Raw genomic sequence first — 22,844 nt, 5'->3', positions numbered from 1 at the left:
TGAGTAAAAATCCTGCTTTTGTCTTTTTGTGTTTTTTATTTGTAATTTTTCACTTAAATACAAAAAATACTCTTCATTTCCTCTTCATATTTTCTTTTCATATTTTTTTTTTTTTGTTTTGTTTTCTTGTTATGATAAAAATATTTTAATAAAAATTAAAAGCGAACAAAATGGCAACTTGCGCCGGGGAGCGTTAAAAAAAAAAACCAAAATCATAATTTTGCGCAAAAAAAATAAAGATAGGAATACAGTACAGATACACGAAGAATAAAAGCTCCTTTTCGAATGAAAAATAAAAAAAATGAAGTCCAATCTGGAGGCCGATAAGCGGCCAACATGATTTAGGGGTTTAGATATTTTTTTTCTTGCCTGACGAACATCTCAGTTGTATCTCAAATACAAATCAGTTCGTTGATATTATTTAAAAACAAAAATTAAAAAAAAAAAAAAACAGGCAGGCGGGGCAAATTAGAGTCAAGGTCGTGGATATTTTCATTTAAAATTAGGATTTAAATTAAGCATAGCTGGGGAAAGGCAACGCGGCTGCTTAAAGAACACTTGTTATGTACTCGTTCATATATAGTAGTATATATATAATATATGCATGGGTAGTTATATCCTTTAAGTATACATTTATGTGTATAGTCCTAGCTGAAGTTGTGTGGTCGTGTGTGGGGCTGCTCTTCTATTACTTTCGGCTTGATATTGTAAAGTTATCCAAAATATTGTATTGGGGGGCTGCATGGCGAGGAAACCTACTCCGAAATATCGATTGGAATGGATGTGGTAAACGTCGGTGTCTCCAGCTCCTCGTGCTTCTTCATTTTGAGACTCTGCAAGCATTGCATCATCGCATTAAAATCCAAATTCAATAATGGCTCTATATGTGTATGCTACTCACCTGTTGCAGCTTGTAGTGGTTGATGATGTCCTGGTCGGCCGGGCACGACTGTGTGAAGGCGTCCAGCTGGTACATGTGGTACATGTAGCGCCACAGCGCCGTCAAGTGCGTCTGCAAGCAAGAGGAAAGGGGCATGAGTCACTCCATATCACGTAATCATTATCGACTCTACAATAGCAGCACTTGGCTATAGTCCATATACAATAATTCCAATTAAACCCGCTTTTATTGCCTGCAACTACGAGTACAATTATTTATGGATGGCCATAACATTGAAATTGCATCGGAAGCGTATTATTAATCGATGTAATTTTGGTTGCGATTTTTCTCTGGAAATCTTGTTCAAGTCTGACATTAATATATTATATGCTTTACTTATTTTTTATATGATGTTTACTTTACTTGTATGTATCTTTTGAGAATAAAAGCTTGAAACTGTTCTTAAAAGTAGGACTAATATATCTACTAAAATGTACACACTATGGATCTGCATAGAGATTTGTGCTCTATTTTGTTCTCTATTAAGTTAAATAATATTTAATAGAATTGAATAAATTATTAAATAATTATACTAATAGTCATCGATTTCTTAATAATCTTCTTACGAGTTCTCAAAATTTGAAACGTTGTTTATTATAAAAGATATAACATAATATAATTAGGTAGTTATAATTCTGTTTTCGTCACCAAAAGGGTATTAAATATTCTTGGCTTTGCATGTGCATTCGTCACCGAAATATGACCAAAGGCCAAGACGTTTTAATGAAAAGTTTAGGATATATATGTAGATAATGAGAACTATTTAAATGTATAACCTTAGATTACTTATGAATGATTTACTATTGAAGACAACTTCTTGAAATATTAAGTTTTTTTTCGTCACGAAAATTATTATTAGATTAATTAATAATAATTAATTAAAAATTATTAAAAGGAAAATTATTAGATTATTATCGTCACAAAAATATATGTACACTAGCTCTCCATTCTTGACAATTTCTAGGGACATGCCAGGACCCTAGGAATTCTTACCGGAATCTCAAAGTCCACAAAGTACTTGCCGGCCACACGGATGTGCTGGAGGCGTGGCATCAGCTCACAGTCGAAGCAGCACATGGTGTCGCCGGTGAGGAAACGGGTATTGCGCGCAGCCAGGTGATCGTTGATCTTGCGCAGGTGCGTCAGCAGGGCGGTGTTCTTGGCCTCGTCCTTCTTCACCAGCATCAGCTTCAGCTTGACGTACAGGTTCTCGATCAGCGTGGCCACCTCCTTGTCCTGGACGAAGAGATTGTAGCCACCGGGTATGTTCTTCATGATGTGCCGCTCGATCTTCTCGTTCTCCAGGACGGCCAATCCATTGTCGATCAGGATCGGGGGGTGTGTGGCCTCGAAGTTGGTGCGGAAATCGGGCGGTGGCTTCTGCATGTCGACCGTCGTCACCTTCAGGCTGATGGTCTTCAGTTCAGCCAGCAGATACAGGTCCATGAAGTATTCCTGGCAGAAGAGGCAGGCGCCCTTGCGACGGCCATCGATTGTAGAGGCCTGGAAAGGATCAACAACGTGTGAGATTAGTAATCGCATAAAGGTTTAGTTAAGTACTATAGTCTAGGAATTATAATTTCTTAATTTCCAACCCCACCAACTGACCACAATGTAGGGTACTGGGGCATCGCTTGGACAGTAACCAGTAGCGTTGTCCCTTGGAGCGGTTGCATAATGCCGGGCTGAGTGTTGACGCTTCGCGTGCCGGCAATTACCGATAAACAAATCAAACAACAATTTAACGAAATAAAACAACATAATTTCCATCATGTGACATCATCATCCGCACACCATCGACATCATCATCATAAACGTCGCGTGATGAGCCATTGACGCTCGTCGTTCGTTTTCGTTGGCATTTCAATTTCAATTTCCACCTCGGTTCGGTGTTATTTTAGCGATTTAGGTACCGGAAACGGCCCAAGATGCCCGGGCCATCAAGTCGACTCGAATCGCCGGAAAGCAACCCGAGCCAGACGAGAATTCTGCATCGCTGCACTGCCAAGGCCGGCACCTCAAAGATACGTTCGATGGGATACGCAGATAGAAAGATGGATGGATAGAAAAAGGGAAACTACAGTGGTAATTCACTAAATAGAAACATATGGTTTTTACTATCTAATGACTTTTCTATTTTAATTTGTTTCTATACAGTTTGATGGATGTTTGATGGAAATGCCTTCGTCACTGGAATTTTAGCTGCTAAAGTAGTCTTTTTTGTAAAGGTCATTGAGAATTTTGTTTAATTTTTAAGTGTTTCTATAGAGACGTGATAAGATGTCTTAATCATCTCAGATATGTTTTTTTTTTTTTGGGAATCTTAGGTTTACAGTTGGTTCCCTACAATTAGGACCTATATTTAAGAACTATAGACCTAGGAACTAGAGAAATCAACCTCTAGAAACTCAATAAAGTTGTATATTAAACACTAAGTTGGAAGTTCTTAAAAGTCCTTAAGTTATTCAAAAATAGTCCGATTCTTACATCTTAAACATTCTTCAAAGAATTACTACCAATTAAGATTTTAATATTAAGGGGTTATATACAGTTGTACCGCGCAAAAATATGGATTTTTATCGATTTTTTTTTGACACCATAGAAAATATTTATGAAAAATGTTTTACCGACGTTGTTTAGTACATGTTTCTGGGTACTTAATTAAATTTTTTTATAATAAGATATTACATAACAAAAATGTTATAGCCGAATTCCCGAATCGTCTTTTTTCGATGGTGTCTTGCGGTGGACATGATTTCTCGAAAACGGTTCATCCGAAATCCAAAATTCAAAAAAGTTTAGTTAGTATATTGTATTATCTAGTCCGTGAACGAGGGATTTTTTAAAATTTTGATTAAAAAAAAAATGGCGACGTTTGAAACAAAAAATTTACTTTTTCAAGGTATAAGATTTTCGTTTTTTGTGCTTTAAAAAGGGAGTTTTCAAAAAAATGGAAAATCCCTCGTTCACGGACTAGCTAATATCATAATAACTATGTGGTCAAAATTTGGTGTTGATCGGATTAGTAGTTTTTTAGTAATCGTGTCCACCGCAAAGGTAATTGCCCAAAAAAAAGATTCTGAGATAATCGCGTTTAAAGTTTCAAGTTTGTTCAAGTTTTATATGCAGATAGTGTGCTATAAATAGCTACAGCTTCGGATCTAATGCTCCGATCGTTATCAATTTTTGTGGGAGTACACCCAATAGAATATACTTAAAGAATATGCAATAAAAAAAAATCGATTTTTTCATATATCACAACTGTATATAACCCCTTAATAAATTCTCTAAATTGCAGAACCACCACTTTTAAAAGTTTTAAATTATTTTAAACAAATAAAAGGCACAAAATAGTATTTTTATTTATTTTCTAACAAAGAACTACTCATTTCGTCACCAAAATGGATATTTATTCAATAAACGCTTGAAGCGCCTTCGTCACTGTAATTTTAATTACTCAAGAGGCGTGTTTGCTTTTTATTTGATAAGGCCAATGAGAATTTATTTAAAATTATAAACATTTCTATAGAGTTTTGACTGGAAGAAATAATCAGTTCATAAATTTCTATATATTTATGTTAGAAACTATATATTTATGATAGTTCCTGAAACTCTAGAATATATTTAGATGCAAAACTTTGTAAAAGTTTAGAGAATAAAGTCTCTAAAAAGCAACAGTAACTTTAATTTAAGATAAACTTTGTTTCCAATTCAAGTAAAACCAGAAATATATTTTCTATAATTTCCCTTCCTCTTATAAAAGTTTATTTAAAGCTAATCAATCATAAATTAAACTATGGTATCTTTTAAGCAATATAGCCACTGTAGATCGCTGCAGCAGATGACGATATGGAATCCGATGCGGCTAAGGATGATGATGTCATCGGAGCTGTGTGTGCCAAGTTGACTTGTTGATTGCTGTCGTTTCCAGCCTTTTCTGTATATTATTTTATTTATATTTTTATTATTTATTTATCTTGTTTTTTCCTTAATTTTTTTTTTTTTGTATTCCTCGCTTCTGCTGACATCGACAGCCGGCACAACTTCAATGGCCCCAGCGAACGCTAAGCAATCAATGTGCGTATATGGGGCCGTTGTGCATATTTGTATTCGTTAGATAAGCCAACACATTGCTGTTTGCTTTTTACACAGTTGAGAGTACAGAGCGAAAATAAAGTGTACACATAATATCCACATATATACACTCGTAGAGGGGGGTACTCGTCGGAGTTTGGAGTCAAGACCGAGGTGGCCAGCGTTTTGGAAAGGAGTTACTGGCCAACAACTACAGAAAACTCGCAAATTTCAGGCCAAAAACAGTCGCATAAATTTTCAAAGTGGCATTGAAACGGCCATCATTTCTCAGTGTTTATGGAAATGTGGTTAAGAACCAAAAAGCACACATAAGTCGTAGGGGATCTTTTTAAAAAAAAAAGTGGAGCTAATATGTTTAAGGGGGGAGTGCTGATATCCCCTTAAACTTTTACTATAATATCCCTAATAATTGTCCATAGTATTGGTCCATGATTCTTGAAAAATATTAGTTTAATATTTAATATTTTAATATCACAAACTAACCCTATTTCGCTTTTGGAGATACATATGAATCCTCAGGGTAGAGCAAACTATTGTTCAGTACTTTTTTTATTTTTTTTAAATATTTAAAATCGAAAAGGTTTAGTATTTCTTGTTTCGTGCTATAACACGATATTTATGGAATATTCAATGACTAAACATCTGAACTGAAGATGAAAATCTGATTCGACTTTTTTTTTTAATTTTAAAATACTAGAAGACTAAAACCTCTTAAGAAATGATTCTAAAAGATTGCGATTTTAAAGATTTGTCCTATTTTTAGCCCAATAGTGTGCATTTTGTTAAAATATACCTGATTTGAGCTTCGTTAGCTTCTTAGCTCATACCTAGTCTTGAGGTCCAAAAAATATAAACAATTTTTAAAAATTATTTTAATTTTTGTGAAAAGAGCTACTTCTTTCAATTAGTTATTCTATTTATTTAGTTATTCTTTCAATTCTTAACATTTACCTTTCCAAATATGTTTCTTAAAGTGTCTGTTTACCTTTCTTGAGGATTTTGTATTTAAAAAGCTAATTAATTTAGTTGAATCTTATTAAGATTCTATTATTGTATCTAATTGAACATTTTCCAAAGATCCTAAGAATAATATGTTTTCAAATGCTCAAGTAACTTAATAATTAAAAATACCTTCAAGGAAGTATAAAAAAAGAGTATACTCATTTCTTAACAAAATACAATAACTTAAGAAATATAACAGACTTGAAAAAAAAACTAAATTTTCTTAAAAATACTCTATAATACTACATATACTCTAAATATATACTTTATAATATACTATACAAAAATATTCTATAATATAATACCACTCTACCAAAAAATACTCTACTCTTCTTACGAAATACTTACATATAATAGCTACATATTTCAAAAATTCTTTATTAAAACATTTCCGTTGAAACCTCCAAGCCTTCGAAAAACCCCAATTTTCGTAGCCCGTTTAGTGATAACACTTTAAGCGATAACGAGGCCCCAACAATTATCCATTTAGCATTAAGTTAATACGCGTTAACTCCGCGCTGTAAATTGAATTTTACGCACCAATTGCGGGCAATTAAAATATTATTTCGAGTGCCTGGAGTCCGGAGCTAATTAGCATTGCCCTGTGTGTGTGTGTTAATGGCTTAATAGCCGAGCCAAGTCGAGGGCCCAGCCCACATGGCTCTGCCAGCACAATCAACAGTAACTACAGTAAAAACAAGAAAGGAAAGCTAACTTCGGGCGGAGCCGAAGTTGATATACCCTTGCAGTTAAAACCGGATATATATCGCAAACATCGGATATTGTTGGCCGATCCTTATGATTACATCATAATAAAACCAATTAACTAAAATAAAAAATCTAAAAAAATGTCCCAAGCTTCTATCTTCAAAAACACAAAAGTTGATATTTCTACCAAATACCATTTCCGATCGTTCAGTTATATGGCAGCTATAGGATATAGTCGGCCGATCCTAATGAAATTAGGTAGGATGGATCAACTGGCCAAAAATAGAATCTGTATTAAGTTTCAGCTTTCTATCTTCAAAAACACGAAAGTTGGGTCATTTTCGATCGTTCAGTTATATGGCAGCTATAAGATATAGTCGGCCGATCCTTATGAAATTTGGCATGTCGTAATATTTTGCCAAAAATAGCTTGCCTGTAAAATTTGAACTCTCTAACTCTAAAAACACCAAAGTTATACCATTTCCGATCAATCAGTTATATGGCAGCTATAGGATATAGTCGGCCGATCCGGGCCGTTCCGACTTATATACTGCGTGCAAAGGAAAGAAAGGTGTGTGCAAAGTTTCAAGTCGATAGCTTTAAAACTGAGAGACTAGTTCGCGTAGAAACGGACAGACAGACAGACAGACGGACAGACGGACAGACGGACATGCTCATATCAACTCAGGAGGTTATCCTGATCAAGAATATATATACTTTATAGGGTCGGAGATGTCTCCTTCACTGCGTTGCACACTTTTGGACAAAATTATAATACCCTCTGCAAGGGTATAATAAAGAAGAGGAATAATAATAATAATAATACCACATTCCGTATCAATTTTAGATGCGAGGCTTAAACGGTTTGTTTGTCTTCCCCCCCCTATGCCACATCGGTTATTAACTGTGCACGTACTACTACATGTATTCTAGAAATAATCTATAACCATAAATTCCCAAGTGACCCGGATTACTTTCCAAAACGTATCTGTATCTTTTTCTTGGCCCGCATTCCTCCGTACGTTCGCCTTCGTTGGCAGTTTATGCCACATAGCAGCATATACATACTCCCATGTGAGTTGCAGATATTGCAAATGGAAATGGTACGCCACAACGTGTGTGGCAACGTCAAAAGGTCAGTTGGAGTCGCAGCCAGGCCGGCCAATCATCACGAAGAGCCACGATTGCAATTGACGGCCTGCCGCGTTTTTTTTTTTCAAAATAGAAATGACGAAAGCTGGCAGTTAGCAAATGTCAAGTGCCATTCACAGATACACAGATACACCACCGAAGGGGGAGATACAGATACAGATACTATATAGCTATATATGGCACAACATCTGGCTAATAATAAAAGCCACAAACCGCAAACAAAACAAATACCAACCGTAGAGGCCAGCGATTGCAACACGATGAACAATTGCGGAAGAAAATAATTAATAATTAGTATTTAATATTAATATTAATTAATATATTATAATAATTATAAAATAATTTTAAAAGCCCTGCTGTCGAAATTAATCAAAGCGCATTAACTATCTTATCGGCTGGAATTTGGTTTCTCTCTCGGCTGCTAGGACTGCTATTATTGCGACCATGGCTGTATGTTTGCACTCCCATCCACCTACATAACATCTTCGATTTGTTTTCCTTTTAATTGTAAGTTCGTGGCGCGATAAGATAGCGACGAAAAAACAAAAAAAAAAGTTTAAAGTTAAGTGAAGTCAAATAAAACGAAACTTGTTGGCTTTTTTTCCACGTTTCTGTGCCATTTAAGGCAACATCAGCATTTCGGCAACAAGAAATCGTTAATAAAATAAATTAATAAGGGAAACAAAATTAGTGGAAATAGTCGGCAAACGATGCACAGAAAAAAATAATTAAATAAAATTAATAGACTATATAGACTCTATATGGAGAAACGTATTTCGAGACTCTATTTCCTTAGGATGTATAATACCCGGTACCAACAAGAAATCGTTAATAAAATAATTAATAAGGGAATGAAAATAAGTGGAAACAGTCGGCAAACAATGCACAGAAAAAAGTAATATAATATGATATGAGTATGATTATTTTGATTTGAAGACTATATACTAGTAGTATATAGATTATATTATATATTATGGACTCTATATTATGTAGAGAAACGTTTTTCGAGCCTCTAGTTCCTGCAACTATATAATACCCGGTACTACAGATTTTCAGGCTATTTTAAGACTTTCCCCTTTAAAAAAAATCAATATTTTTAATAAAGGTATATATATATATATATCAATATTTTTAATTACAAATATTGATATATCATATACCATAATAATTGATAATATATGAACTATAGACTATAATGAAAGGGATTTCGAACCTCTCTTTTTTCGACTGCATGATACCCGATACTGCCAGTATTTTCTGGCTTTTCTACTTCAAGACCTTTTCCTTTTAAAATTAAATAATTTTAATTAGGGAAAGGAATTTCAAAGATCGAACCTCTAGTTCCTTGGTAGTTCCTCTATTATGGTACCTAGTACCAACAGTATTTTCTGGTATTTGGTGGAGGTATTGGTAATGGTATTTCTGGTATTTTATTTTAAAACTCCCTTCCACAACTCCCCTTTAAATAAATATTTAAAATTCAACTTTTTATTTAAACTTTATATTTTACAGTGCATTGATTTTATTTTTAGAACCAGTCTGCTGACAGCTGCAGCGCCATAATTTAATTTTTGAAAATCATCAAGTTTTTGGGGGGCGGTGGGCGTTGGCGGGTGGCCCATCTATAACCTTGGGGCAAGCTCTCCTCTACCTCCCTTTCTCACCAAAAACACTCAAGCACCCATACCCCTACACAGAGATGTATACTATATCTTATCAGAGTCGGGCGGAAGTTATCGCCGCCTGATGATGATGATGATGATGACGAAGATGATGATCGTGGCGGGGTGATGAAGTAATAGCCAAAATAATAGAATCAGAAATAGAAACACGATCAATGCCAAGTGCCGGGCTGGCAGGTGAAGTCAGCCTGCATATCTTGGGCCCACAGAGTGGTAATGGCCTAATGGGTTTTCCACCAATGAGGGAAAGGGGGTTACGGTTATAACTGAATATAAGGGAATAATATAATATTATAATGATACAATAAACCAAGAATATAAAATAGAATAAAAATAATCAGAAATAAATATGTTATAAATATATATAATCATAGTTCTCAGAAGTAGTATTGTAGTTCTTTAAATTTTTGAAAGAGTATTTAAAGTGTATACACATGTCTTCATATCTTGATCGGTTGTATTTAATTAATAAGAAATTATGGCAGTTATTAGGAGTTATTAGAACAATAAATCTCCTAAATTATATACCACTTGAATATACACTTGAATATACATAGACTCCCCTTTCAAAATTCTAACCTTAATATAACTAAAAGATATATTTTTATAGGTTACATTTTCTAGATTTCATAAATCTGTATGGAGCTATATATATTTTTCTTTAATGTATAAAAACTACGTACATATTTCTTCATATTCTTCAAAAGAGATATGTATATCTCAAGCCTAGATATATTAAATATTTGAATATCATATATAGGATATATCTGATGTACATATTTAATAAAAAAAACAATTATGTTTGCAATTATGAACACTTTAAGAGACTATATTAGTACCTATTATAGATAGTACCTAATAAACATAGTTTTCTCTTCAAAATATATTTTATTTAATTTTTTCTCTTAATTATATCTCCCTAGGCACCTGAAGCAATCTTCACTGTACTTTTGACAGGCTTCCAGCCGGCAATCACTTTGTAGATTTATGTCCAGAACTTTTCAGACTTAATTGCCATTTTGGTTGGACAACCTCGAAAGCGTTAGGTAATTAACTCGAAATAAATAATGTACGAGTTGCAAAAGGTAATTAAAGAGTCGCAGTACAAAAATATATATACAGTAAGATATGGTACGATATGAAATGGAAGAAATGAGAGAAGACACCAGACCTGGCGACACAAGATAAATAAAAATAACAAAAAAATAATACTCGCCACCTACAGAGAAGAGAATTAAATATGAACCTAAAAACAAGAAAGCAAAGCTAACTTCGGGCGGAGCCGAAGTTTATATACCCTTGCAGCTATAACCGGATATATATCGCAAACATCGGATATAGTTGGCCGATCCTTATGATTACATCATAATAAAACCAATTAATTACAATAAAGAATCTAAAAAAAAGTCCCAAGCTTCTATCTTCAAAAATTCGAAAGTTGATATTTCTACCAAATACCATTTCCGATCGTTCAGTTATATGTCAGCTATAAGATATAGTCAACCGATCGTTATGAAATTTGGTAGATCGGATTGACTGACCAAAAATAGAATGTGTACCAAGTGCCAGCTTTCTATCTTCAAAAACACGAAAGTTGGGTCATTTCCGATCGTTCAGTTATATGGCAGCTATAGGATATAGTCGGCCGATCCTAATGAAATTTTGTAGGTCGGATTAACTGGCCAAAAATATAATCTGTACCAAGTTCCAGCTATCTATCTTCAAAAACACGAAAGTTGGGTCATTTCCGATCGTTCAGTTATATGGCAGCTATAAGATATAGTCGGCCGATCCTTATGAAATTTGGCATGTCGTATTATTTTGCCAAAAATAGCTCTCATGTCAAATTTGAACTCTCTAACTCTAAAAACACCAAAGTTATACCATTTCCGATCAATCAGTTATATGGCAGCTATAGGATATAGTCGGCCGATCCCGGCCGTTCCGACTTATATACTGCGTGCAAAGGAAAGAAGGGTGTGTGCAAAGTTTCAAGACGATAGCTTTAAAACTGAGAGACTAGTTTGCGTAGAAACAGACAGACGGACAGACGGACAGACGGACAGACGGACAGACGGACAGACGGACATGCTCATATCAACTCAGGAGGTGATCCTGATCAAGAATATATATACTTTATAGGGTCGGAGATGTCTCCTTCACTGCGTTGCACACTTTTGGACAAAATTATAATACCCTCTGCAAGGGTATAAAAACGCGATGGCAGATGTTGGGTGTTCGAGTGGGTGGCCAGGGAGTGGGAGTGGGAGTGGGTATCCGGTAAAGCCTTGCGTGTTTTTCTTCGCGATTCTTGACAATTGCAGTCACACATCAGGGCACACACAAATGCATTGACAGGAAAGACTAACCCCAACTTTGTAATATTATTTTTAAATTAGAATTTTTTATAAGATAGAGCCCTATTTTTTCCAGTGCACAGTGCATGGGCCATCAAAGCACGTGGGGGCGTGAAAAGAAAACAAAGTGTGTCACCACATTTGCACAATATTTAAATAAATAAAAAATATATTGGACTAAAAAAAACTGTCTACAAAGACACGTAGTATTTGCTAGATAATTCTATTGAATATTTATCACTAAGGGCTTTAAAATAATGTAAGAAATAGAGTATTAAATTGGGAAATGAAAGATAAGAGACTGAGACTGCAGTTTTTGTTTAAAGAAATACAGAATAACAGAAATCTTTTGATTTTTTCCCACTTCCGACAGCGAACAATCAAAATAAACCTATAATTTATAAATTTTTTATATTTTTTTATTAACTATAAACCTATAAATGTACCTATAATTACCGTTAAAGCCTTAAAATCTTTATATACCCACTATTTCCAGAAATATAAAATTAAAAGTCTATAATATTTTTTAAAATTGTACATTTCTAACAAAACATCCATAAAAAATATCTCTCACTCTATCAATAACCAGTTTCTCTGTTAATTTCCAATCTTACACCTCAGTTCCCACTCAAAACTATCTATTACAGCATTCCTCTTAAATAGAAATGACTCAAGAATCCTACAAAATCAAAGGTTCAAGGTTTTTTAATTTATTTTTTATTTTTTGAATAATTTATAGAATGTGCAAGCCATTAACTACGATTTAAAGTCCAAAGAGTCTGTAGGTCATAAGCCTGTATTGTTGTTTTCATTAAAATGTACGTTGCTCTTTCAAAAAGTGCATACAATTGTGTTTACTTTGAAGAGCCAACAAGCTGAGTGGCCACAAAGAGTCGCACTTTCCTTGGGGCATCTCGAGAGCCAACAATCGTCGGCGTTGTTGGGCGCCAAATAAAAGCCCCTGAACTGCCCAGAGAAGTGGAGACCGCCAGAGACGTTTTTAGAAGAAACTCGAAATTCACTTTAAAAAGTTACATTTGTTTTGGATTTACCAAAAAATAGTTTTCTTCAAGGTGGAAGATTTTTGGGTAGAGTATAGACTAGCATTTTATAAGCTGGTGATATTAAAACCACAAAACTAATAAGATAATTTGCATATTTTTTTATACGGAAATATATTATCAACACAAAGTATGTATATAATTATTATAATATTTTTAATTATATATATTTAGCTTTTTATTGGCCGAGAGATTTGTGGAAATCTAAACACGAAAGTCTAGACACCGCCTGGACTGTAAGATACCCCATACTTCAAAGGCAAGGAGGCTTGAAAAGGTTTTTCTTCTGGTTCTGCTTTTCTTGAGAACCTAATGAGAACCTAAGGGGCTATATTGATCTATATTTTGGTGGACTTAATTGGAAATTATGAGTTATTATGTTTTTATACCCTTGCAGAGGGTATTATAATTTTGGTCAAAAGTGTGCAACGCAGTGAAGGAGACATCTCCGACCCTATAAAGTATATATATTCTTGATCAGGATCACCTCCTGAGTTGATATGAGCATGTCCGTCTGTCCGTCTGTCCGTCTGTCTGTCCGTCTGTCTGTCCGTCTGTCTGTCCGTCTGTCTGTCTGTTTCTACGCGAACTAGTCTCTCAGTTTTAAAGCTATCGTCTTGAAACTTTGCACACACCCTTCTTTCCTTTGCACGCAGTATATAAGTCGGAACGGCCCGGATCGGCCGACTATATCCTATAGCTGCCATATAACTGATTGATCGGAAATGGTATAACTTTGGTGTTTTTAGAGTTAGATAGTTCAAATTTGACATGTGAGCTATTTTTGGCAAAACATTACGTCATGCCAAATTTCATAAGGATCGGCCGACTATATCCTATAGCTGCCATATAACTGAACGATCGGAAATGACCCAACTTTCGTGTTTTTGAAGATAGAAAGCTAAAACTAAATACAGATTATATTTTTGGCCAGTTGATCCAACCTACCAAATTTCATTAGGATCGGCCGACTATATCCCATAGCTGCCATATAACTGAACGATCGGAAATGGTATTTGGTAGAAATATCAACTTTCGTATTTTTGAAGATAGAAGTTTGGGTCTTTTTTTAGATTTTGTATTGAAATAAATAGGATTATATATTCCTATTCCCATAAGGATCGGCCAACTATATCCGATGTTTGCGATATATATCCGGTTTTAACTGCAAGGGTATATAAACTTCGGCTCCGCCCGAAGTTAGCTTTCCTTTCTTGTTTAAATACAAAATACAAGCAGATTCTCACTCTTTATGTTTTTGGAATTTTTTGAATGCTAATCTATGAAATGCAAGTGCTTTTTATAAAAAATTATATTTATTTACAGTTTTTAGTTATTATTATTAGTTATTATATTAGTTATTTAAAGCATTTATTTTTTATTTTAAGCCAACAAATAGTTCTGAACTAAGAGCTAACTTAGGGCTAAGAGCCCTTAGATTTTCTTAATATTTGACTGGATATCTCCTTAGACAACATATACAGGTACCAGTTAGTACCATGATTTCTTCACTAAATCGGATTCACAATCGCTGTTTGTGAATTTTTAGTTACTAGATACTTTTACCTAACTAGATATACTTTATAGCTATTCTAGCCAGTAGCTAGGGTTCCTTTTTCCACTTTACTACAGAGGGGTACTATATTCTGTTTATTATTATACAGTTTTTATTAAGAATCCATATAGATATAGGGCTATTGTATCCACCTATTGTAGATATTGTTCCCAGTAGTTATAGTTTCTGCTCTTCCACTGAACTGTAATCGAATACTATGACTTTTATGACAATATAGTATGGATTTCCTAGAACTTAAGCTTTAAATTACCAAAGCCCCTAGACTTTTTCAAAAGGTATATATCTAGAACTAGAACTAGAGCCACCAAACTTTGCTTTTCTTTGAAAACTATCTATTTAAAACACTCTATAGAATGTTACTAACTTGAGTCTTAGTTTTTAGCATCTTTAGTCTCTCAAAAAAGAGAAAGAATATATAAATATTTAAAGAAAAACACTCCTCAACTGTTTCTGTTCGTGCGAATGGTGTTTTGTTTTGATTGCCGCTTTGTTTTGATTCGAACCGATGGCTGGCATGGCCAATTTCTGGAACTCGACGGATCGCGTGGGCGATGACTCCAACTCCAACTCCCACTCCAGCTCCAACTCCAATTCCAATGCTGACTCTGGCCAGCTGAGAGGAAGGCATTGGCTTTGGAGCTTGTTTTTGGAAACTGAAACCAGCCCGAGATGGGGGCCGTGAAGGAGGCGGAAAAGCGCGCACGAGAAAAACCTGTTTAGCGTTCAATGATTGTTTTGTTAGACTGCTGGCCGTGCCCCTGCCCCTGCCACTGCCACTGCCACTTTGAAACAAGAAAACACATTTGTATTTGTTTGTTGCCTGCACGCGCGGAACAGAGAGGCATGCCACGATCCAAAGCCCAATGCTTTATGGCTCCGACTTTCCTCCGCACACCAATTTGAACTTTCACTTTCGCCGATGCTGCTGCTGCTACGCTGGGAAATGTGGAAATGTGGAAATGGAAATGAAAATGGAAATGTTGCGTTTGCCTTGTTTGGAGTCTCGAGTGCGTTGCTGCACAAAAGTTATGTCAAAGATGATTCTTCTTGGAGATCTCGGTAGGAAATTCAGCGCAGCAGGTGCGCCAGCCAGTACTTTCTCCCAAAAGAAAGAAAGAAATGAAAATTTTGAATAAAGCTTGACAGGAAAAGGGAGCGGAGTCGCGTACTGCTGGCCAATGCTCATTGCACTTGGAGTTGGGTTTTTTTTTTTTGGGAATGGTAGAGGTATAAGTATAGGTATAGGTATAGGTATAGGATGGGCTTAGTCATGGCTTTTGGGGTGCGGCCAGCGATGGCGTGGGCTGCTATAAGCGGAGCAAGTGATTCGATAGAATCAACAAACAGCAGGCCTCCGACTGCGGCTCCAAAGTGTTCCGAAAACAATTACAATGACTTTGGCAAACTTTGGTGGGAAGTCAAACAGAAAATAAAAAGCCACAAGAGTCATCCCTCCGCGCACTCACAGTTGTGGGAAAAAGTTAATTGTATTTCGGTTTAATTTGTTTCTAATTTTAATGCCCAGAACTACAAGAAAATACAGACTTTTCGAGCCACGAAGGGCCGAGGTCAGATAAACTGATTATTATTTTTTCAATAACTATCAATAGGTATAGAATGTTTATATGTATATTATTATGTTATATTATATGTTTATAGATGGAATTATTAAGGTTAGATTTGGATTCTTAGAAAACTCATTAAATTGAAGAAACTCATATTATAAAGATTCTAAATATAGAAATAAAAAAGTTTATTAAAAATACAGATACCTAAAGATTTCTAAAAAGAGTTTAAAAGAGTTTCAACAAAAACCTACATTAAAATTTGTCTCAAATATTTGAGAAAAATATATAAATTTTAAACTAAATAGTATTATTATTATTATTATTATTATTTAATAAATAACGACAATTTCAAGTTAAATATTGAATTCTAAATAACACCAAGATCGCAAAATATGTAGATTTCTGAGAAAAATAGTTAAAAAAAAAGCTTGCGAAAAATATTTGCTAAACAATTGCAAAAATAACTTCCTTTTTCCAGTTAAATATTTAATTCCAAGAAAAAGATAAATTTCTTCAAATGGTATAAAAACGGAACGACTAAAAGAATACAAAACATTTAAGAATTCTAAATAGATTTAAAAAAAACAAAGAACAATAAAGTTCTTCAAAAAGGTTTTTTTTATAGAGAAAAACTTCATTTATTCTGAAAAAAGAAACAAAATTCTATCAAAATCTTCTATCAGTGCGAACACTATTACAAAATTAAGATTTGATTATTGATAATTTTCTAATGGAGAATTGAAAATTTAGAGTTGATAATTAAGAAAAATGTCCAATTCTTAATATACATATGTATGTAGTTCTGCAAAAACTCCATAAAAATATTAAAATTGGAAATATGTGAAAAATGTAATACGAAATATTGGAAAAAACAGCATTTTCAAACTTTGAAAAAGACCCTCAGAACAAAAACTATCAAAAAATGGGGAAAAACAATAAAAATGCCAAATATGTAAATTTCCGCAAAAACAAAACAAAAAACTGCAAAACCAAAAAACTGTAAAAGTAAAAATGTTTAGATTTATGAACGCCAGCACCTTGACCGGCACTGTAGGCCCATACATAGGTGTTAGCTTTTGTGTTTTCTTCGATTATTTGGACGTGGGGCATGACGTATGCGCCAAGAAATTTAGAAATCACTAAACGATAAAAAAAAAAGAACCCTCACAAGCACAGACACACACACACTGACTGGCACACACATGCATACTTCAGTAGATAGAGGGGTACAAGCAACTTTTAATTGTAGAACAGTCGTGTGTTGTTGTTGTTGTTGGTGGTGGTGGTGGTGGTGTCGAAAACGAAAATTCCAAAAAGCAGGAGTCGCCGAGCATTTGTGGAGCAATTGGCGCAATGAAATGTGATTAAAGTTTATGGCAGATAGAGGCAGATAAGAAATCGGGGGAAATATGTTACGTTCCAGAATTGCAGACTTTGCACACGCACACCATATCAGTACACCTACATATAGTACATGCCTGTATGCAGATACGTAGTGTGGTTTTATGTGTGTGTGTGTGTCTTCTCGGATGATAGGGAGCGAGGAAGAAGAACCGGTTTTGGCGATGCTTAGAAACTACAAAAAACAATAACTACAAAAACACACACACACACACATAAATAGACAGACGAGGCGCAACGGAAAAAGGTGGGGAAAAGTGTGAAAAAGGGGGGATACACACTCCAGGCCAACTGGTAAGAGCTAATTAGCACGCATAATGGATTCAAATTCAAAGTGGGCTTCAAAATGTCAAATGAACATATTCTTTTAGGATTTGGTTCCTTGAGGAAATTAAATGAATTAAATTCTGTGATAAAAATTATATTTTTAACAACCTTTCTATAATATTAGGTCATAAAAAGTGTTAATTTCGTTGAGGTTTAGTTCTTTAAGAAAATTATCCCTACTAACTTTTCTAATTTAATTAAAAAAAAAAGCTATTATTTGAAATATGAAATACTCAAATATTTAGTTTCTTATATGTTTCTTCAGATTTTTCAATTTCTTCACTTAAATATTACATATTCGCTTTACCAAAGTATAGTTAAGACTTCATAAGTACAAAAACATACACCTATAATTTAAAAAACGAAGTCTAAAAGAAGTTGAAGTCATATTCAGATTAAGGAAGAAAAAATTAAGAATGATTTATAATCATTTTGCCATAAAACAAAACAAAAAATACTTATAAACTCAAATAAATGGTTACAATTCTGTATTTTGAATCACCTATCTCGTTAAATATTTATTGTTTAATTTAAGTACTCTAAATATTTTCAAGTCAAGTGAATTTTTCTTAAGAAAATGTATAAAGGTTTAAGCCAAAAAATGTATATTTTTGATAGTTTCAAGTATTTAAAAACATATTATAGTTGAAATTGGTAAGATAAAATTAAGGAATGTAAGAAAATACAAGTTTTTAATGAAAAAAATAACATTAAATATTTCCTTCTTTATTTTCCTATAATTTCTAAATAAATAACTCCCAACTTTATAATGCACCAAGAAAGGGGCCCTAGAGGTGTTACTACATTCTTGGCCCTCAGTGTTTGTAGTATTCTGTGACACACTGCAAAGTGCGAGAATGAAGAAGAAGAAGCAGCGCGGCTAGCAGGAGAAGCACACAAGGAGAAGAGAAACGGCAGTTTGTGTTTTTTTTTTCTAGTTTCCCTTCTTTTTTGTTTTGTTGCTTTGGCAGCTGCTGCTGCTGGTGCTGCTGCTGCAGTTTCCCTCGCCGCTGCATGGAAATTTTCGCAAAGCCGCACGCACACCCATACACTGTCTGCATGTAGGTGTGTAGATGCAAAGTAGATTTTTGCATACATACATATGTATTTATGTATATGTATGTATATTAGTTGCATTTTTCCAACTTTTCCGCTTACCTTTATGATCAACTCGATTTCGGGCACATCGAATTTGCTAGTGCCGTTGGTGGACTCCTGCTGCTGCGTTTCAACGTCGGCGGACATGGTTCCTCTGGGTACTCTTCTCCGATAGCTTCTTCAAAAATGAATTCTTCGTTTTGTCCGCGTGACTGGCGGTGCGTTCCTTGATTTCTTCTTTTTTTTTTTACTTTGGTCGCTTTTGTTGTTTGTTGTGCTAATTTTTTTGGCCAACACACGCACACTTACGCACAGACGCCGACACAGTCACTGGACGACACCGAGCTGTCACACACACTCACACACACAGACGAGACGATCTCGTAGTCAAAAAAAATTAAATAAATACGTTGTAGCGTTGCTGCTTCTTAATCTGCTCTTCGATTTGCGGGCTGCCGAGGCGGAATTTGCGATTCGAATGCGGTTTCTGGGCGATTTACCAGCGATTTTGGATTGGCATGTGTGACCAGGTGCTACTACCAATCGGCTTATCGACAAAGAACTATCGTGATAATTTCATACATGGTATATCGGTTCACAAGTGTTATCGATTCCTACCGAATTCCAGTTCTACCAGCAAATAAAAATATTGGATTTATTTTGTTCATTTTAAATCATTCATTAAATCATTTTGTTCATTAAATCATTTTAAAACTAAAAAAAATATTATACAAAAGTGAAACCGTTAATGTAGTTTTATGATTTTATAGCAAGAATCTCTGTGGACGACAAGCCTTCACTAGTATCAATTAATCGTGGTAATTTAAAAACATTTACTTTTACTAGTACTTTTAATAAAAGCTCGAATAACTGAAAATCCTCTATCGAATTATTGCAACATATTTTGAAATATCAGTGGCGCCACTGGCCACACTGCCACTCTGGTCACACTAGCACGCGCCTTCGGGAAGCCGATTTTGTTTTTTTTTTATATTTCTCCCAAAAAACGAACCGGCTTTTCCCCATCAACATGGACCTGGTGGAGCTGCTGCAACAGGCCCAGCGCCTCACCAACGAGACGAAGATGGACACGGAGATGCCGCGAGTGGAGCGCACCATCTCCCAGGTGCTCCAAGCCACCCAGGAACTGCACTCGCGTGTCACCCAAACCGGCACCAACGATCTCCAAGCGTGAGTTCTCCATTAAAATGAATGCAAGGAGGCGTTCTTCATAGCCCTTTTCATTTCCAGCCACATACTGCTTGGCTCAAAGGGCGTGGATCTGCCGATACTGTCGCAAAAGCTAGAGTCGCTGAGCGCGCGAAAATCGTTCGAGCCCCTGGACCCTGTCACTGACACCGATGTGCAGGGATATCTGAAGAACGAGCGGGAGAACGCCATTCTGTCTGTCATTGAAGAGACCAACCGCAGCGTATGTGTACTCGATATCTTTATGAATTTTCCAACAAATTATCCCCTCTTGACATTCGCCAGATTTTCGATGCTGTGGAGCTGCAGAAATGGCGTTGCGTTTACGCTGAATGGGGTGAGGAAAAGGAGGTGCTTCTTAACGCCCTGGTGGGTCCCCGGCCGGAGATCTTCCCCGACTTGCAGTGCCAGACAGTGAGCACGACTCTGGCCGATAATCCGCTGCCGTTCTCCCGCCTGCTCGACAACATGCAGAAGAAGTACGCCGAAAGGATCAAGGCCTACAACGAGGCCAACGGTCAGGGCTCGCAGCGTGAGAACCTGGTGGCCACCTTTGCCAAGCTGTCGGAAAAGTTCGATGACGAGCATGTGCAGGAAATGTGGGGTGTACTCGAGTACATGGCCGACGTGACGCCGCTAGTGCGCACCACTGATCCCATACACACCCGCCAAACTGCTCCCCAATTCATCCAGCAGGCGCGCACCTACTTGGAGCGCCGCTACAAGACCTACATGAACACGGTCGTCCAGAAGAATCTGCTGGTGGCCGCGCGCGGTGGAATCCCCAATACCTACAACCTGGTCTCCTCCTATGTGGGCGTCAATTTTCATTTGCCCAGATCGCTAGTCGGGCTGGAGGACATCAGCGACGGAAAGCCCCTGTGGCCACTGATCTACTACAGCTTGAGGAGCGGTGACTTGGCGGCGGCGATTCAGTTCCTCAGGGAGTCGGGCACCTGTCCCGATCTGCTCAAGCTGATGCTGCTGCAGAAGCGCGGCGACACGGAGACCCCAACCTCGAAGATTGAAACCACACTGAAGCTGGAGTACAACAACAAGTTGCGCATCTGCAACGATCCCTACAAGAAGGCGGTGAGTACCTCGATGAGGGTATCTCCTCCAGAAAATGTACTTTAATCCAAACCCTTGCCCCGCAATAGGTATTCGCCATAGTGCTCACCTGCGATCCCCACGACGGGCACGTGGAGCTGATGCGCACCATCGACGACTTCCTGTGGCTGCAGCTCTCGATCCTTCGGCTGAACGACAAGCGCCACTACGACATCGAGCAGCTGACCTACCCCGGCCTGCAGTCCCTCATTCTGGACAAGTACGGCGAGAACTACTTCAATGCCCGCGAAAAGGCGCCGCTCTACTTCCAGGTCCTGGCCCTCACCGGACAGTTCGAGTCGGCCATCGAGTTCCTGTCCCGCACAGACACGAATCGGCCCCACGCCGTTCACATGGCCATTGCCCTCAACGAGCTATGCATGCTCGGCACTCCCAGTTCTGTTGCGGCGCCGCTGCTGAGCTGCGAGCCGGACGATCCGGCGCCCATGAAGCGCCTGAACCTGGTCCGCCTGATCGTCATGTACGCCAAGGGCTTCGAGCAGACCGACACTGCCCAGGCGATGCAGTACTACTACCTCTTGCGCAACTTCAGGGACGCGAAGGGCAACAACGTGATGCTGAATTGTGTCTGCGACATGCTGGTGGAGAACTCCGACGACCAGATGCTGGCGCTCGTTTTCGGCTACGAGGATCACACCGATACGGGCAACCTCATTGGGTAAGCACAGTGATCCTCTGGCTATAGATTCCAGCGTGTAAAGTCTTCTGTATCCCGTTTCAGAGGCATATTTTCGGAGTTCCCCAACCTGGACTGCGACAAGTACACGCTGGCCGGCAAGGTGGGCGACGATCTGGCGGAGCGCAGCAACTTTGAGTCGGCCATCCGGCTGTACTTCATTGCCGGGCAGCTGGACAAGGCCCTGCGGCTGGCCTGCTCCCTGATATCCCAGGTGGTCCACCAACCGCAGCGCCCCGGGTCGCTGCGCGACAGGCTGTGTGATATCATCATAACACTGGACAGCTTACTGGCTGTGCGCAAGACCGACCTGGAGTCCCACATCCTGACCACCTACTCGATGCTCACGCAGCTGATGCGGTTCTTCGATCTTGTTCACGCCGGCCAGCCCCGCCTGGCGTCGGATGTCCTGGCCAAGAATCGTCTGATACCCGCCAACAGCGCGGAGGTGGACGAGTGCGTCGGCAACCTGAAGCGCATGGGCCCGGACATCATCCGGGTGCTGCCGGACGTGATGCTAGCCGCCATGGACATCATATACGACGAGTATGTCAAGACTAAGGGCAATTCTGGTCAGCCATCCGAGTACGGGGTGGAGGACAGTAACGAGGCCCTCGAGGCGACTCTGCGGCACCTGCGCGGCCGAGCCAAGGCCCTGACCAACATGGCGGCCAGTGTTCCCTACCGGATGCCCAACCAGACCAACCAACGGCTCGTCCAACTGGAGATCCTTATGCACTAACACTGCCCACTTCCCACATTAAGATTACAGTAAATTGTTTTCCACTCGCCCCTGTTTAAGATTATAATGGAATTTTTAAATAAGTTTTTATGTTTTTGTGGATGTTTTTTTTAGGACAT

At 37.5% G+C, this 22,844-nt stretch overlaps 2 protein-coding genes and 1 long non-coding RNA gene across 3 annotated transcripts; 2 read left to right on the top strand and 1 right to left on the bottom strand.

Annotated features, from left to right (window-relative positions):
• Positions 1 to 16: 16 nt before the first annotated feature.
• Clic (chloride intracellular channel protein 5) lies at positions 17 to 19,483 on the bottom strand. Its single transcript, XM_017244105.3, has 4 exons — positions 19,028 to 19,483; positions 1,934 to 2,443; positions 902 to 1,012; positions 17 to 833 (listed from the first exon to the last, which is right to left on the bottom strand). The coding sequence occupies exons 1-4, from the start codon at positions 19,112 to 19,114 to the stop codon at positions 756 to 758; spliced, it is 786 nt and encodes a 261-aa protein (XP_017099594.1). The 5' UTR covers positions 19,115 to 19,483; the 3' UTR covers positions 17 to 755.
• Positions 6,666 to 8,288, top strand: LOC138925536 (uncharacterized). The gene is made up of 2 exons (XR_011441770.1): positions 6,666 to 6,718; positions 7,593 to 8,288. It is a non-coding gene; the product is annotated as an uncharacterized lncRNA (long non-coding RNA).
• Positions 19,484 to 19,890: 407 nt separating the features above from the next.
• Positions 19,891 to 22,808, top strand: Nup93-1 (Nucleoporin 93kD-1). Its single transcript, XM_017244093.3, has 5 exons — positions 19,891 to 20,158; positions 20,219 to 20,399; positions 20,462 to 21,268; positions 21,337 to 21,965; positions 22,029 to 22,808. Exons 1-5 carry the CDS (start codon positions 19,998 to 20,000, stop codon positions 22,723 to 22,725), a joined length of 2,475 nt encoding a protein of 824 aa, XP_017099582.1. The 5' UTR covers positions 19,891 to 19,997; the 3' UTR covers positions 22,726 to 22,808.
• Positions 22,809 to 22,844: the final 36 nt, after the last annotated feature.

This window comes from Drosophila bipectinata, chromosome XR (genome assembly GCF_030179905.1).
Source record: "Drosophila bipectinata strain 14024-0381.07 chromosome XR, DbipHiC1v2, whole genome shotgun sequence".
Classification (NCBI taxonomy): Eukaryota; Metazoa; Arthropoda; class Insecta; order Diptera; family Drosophilidae; genus Drosophila; species Drosophila bipectinata.
The sequence above is the reverse complement of the archived record's forward strand: the minus strand, read 5'-3'. Positions and strand labels throughout refer to the sequence as shown.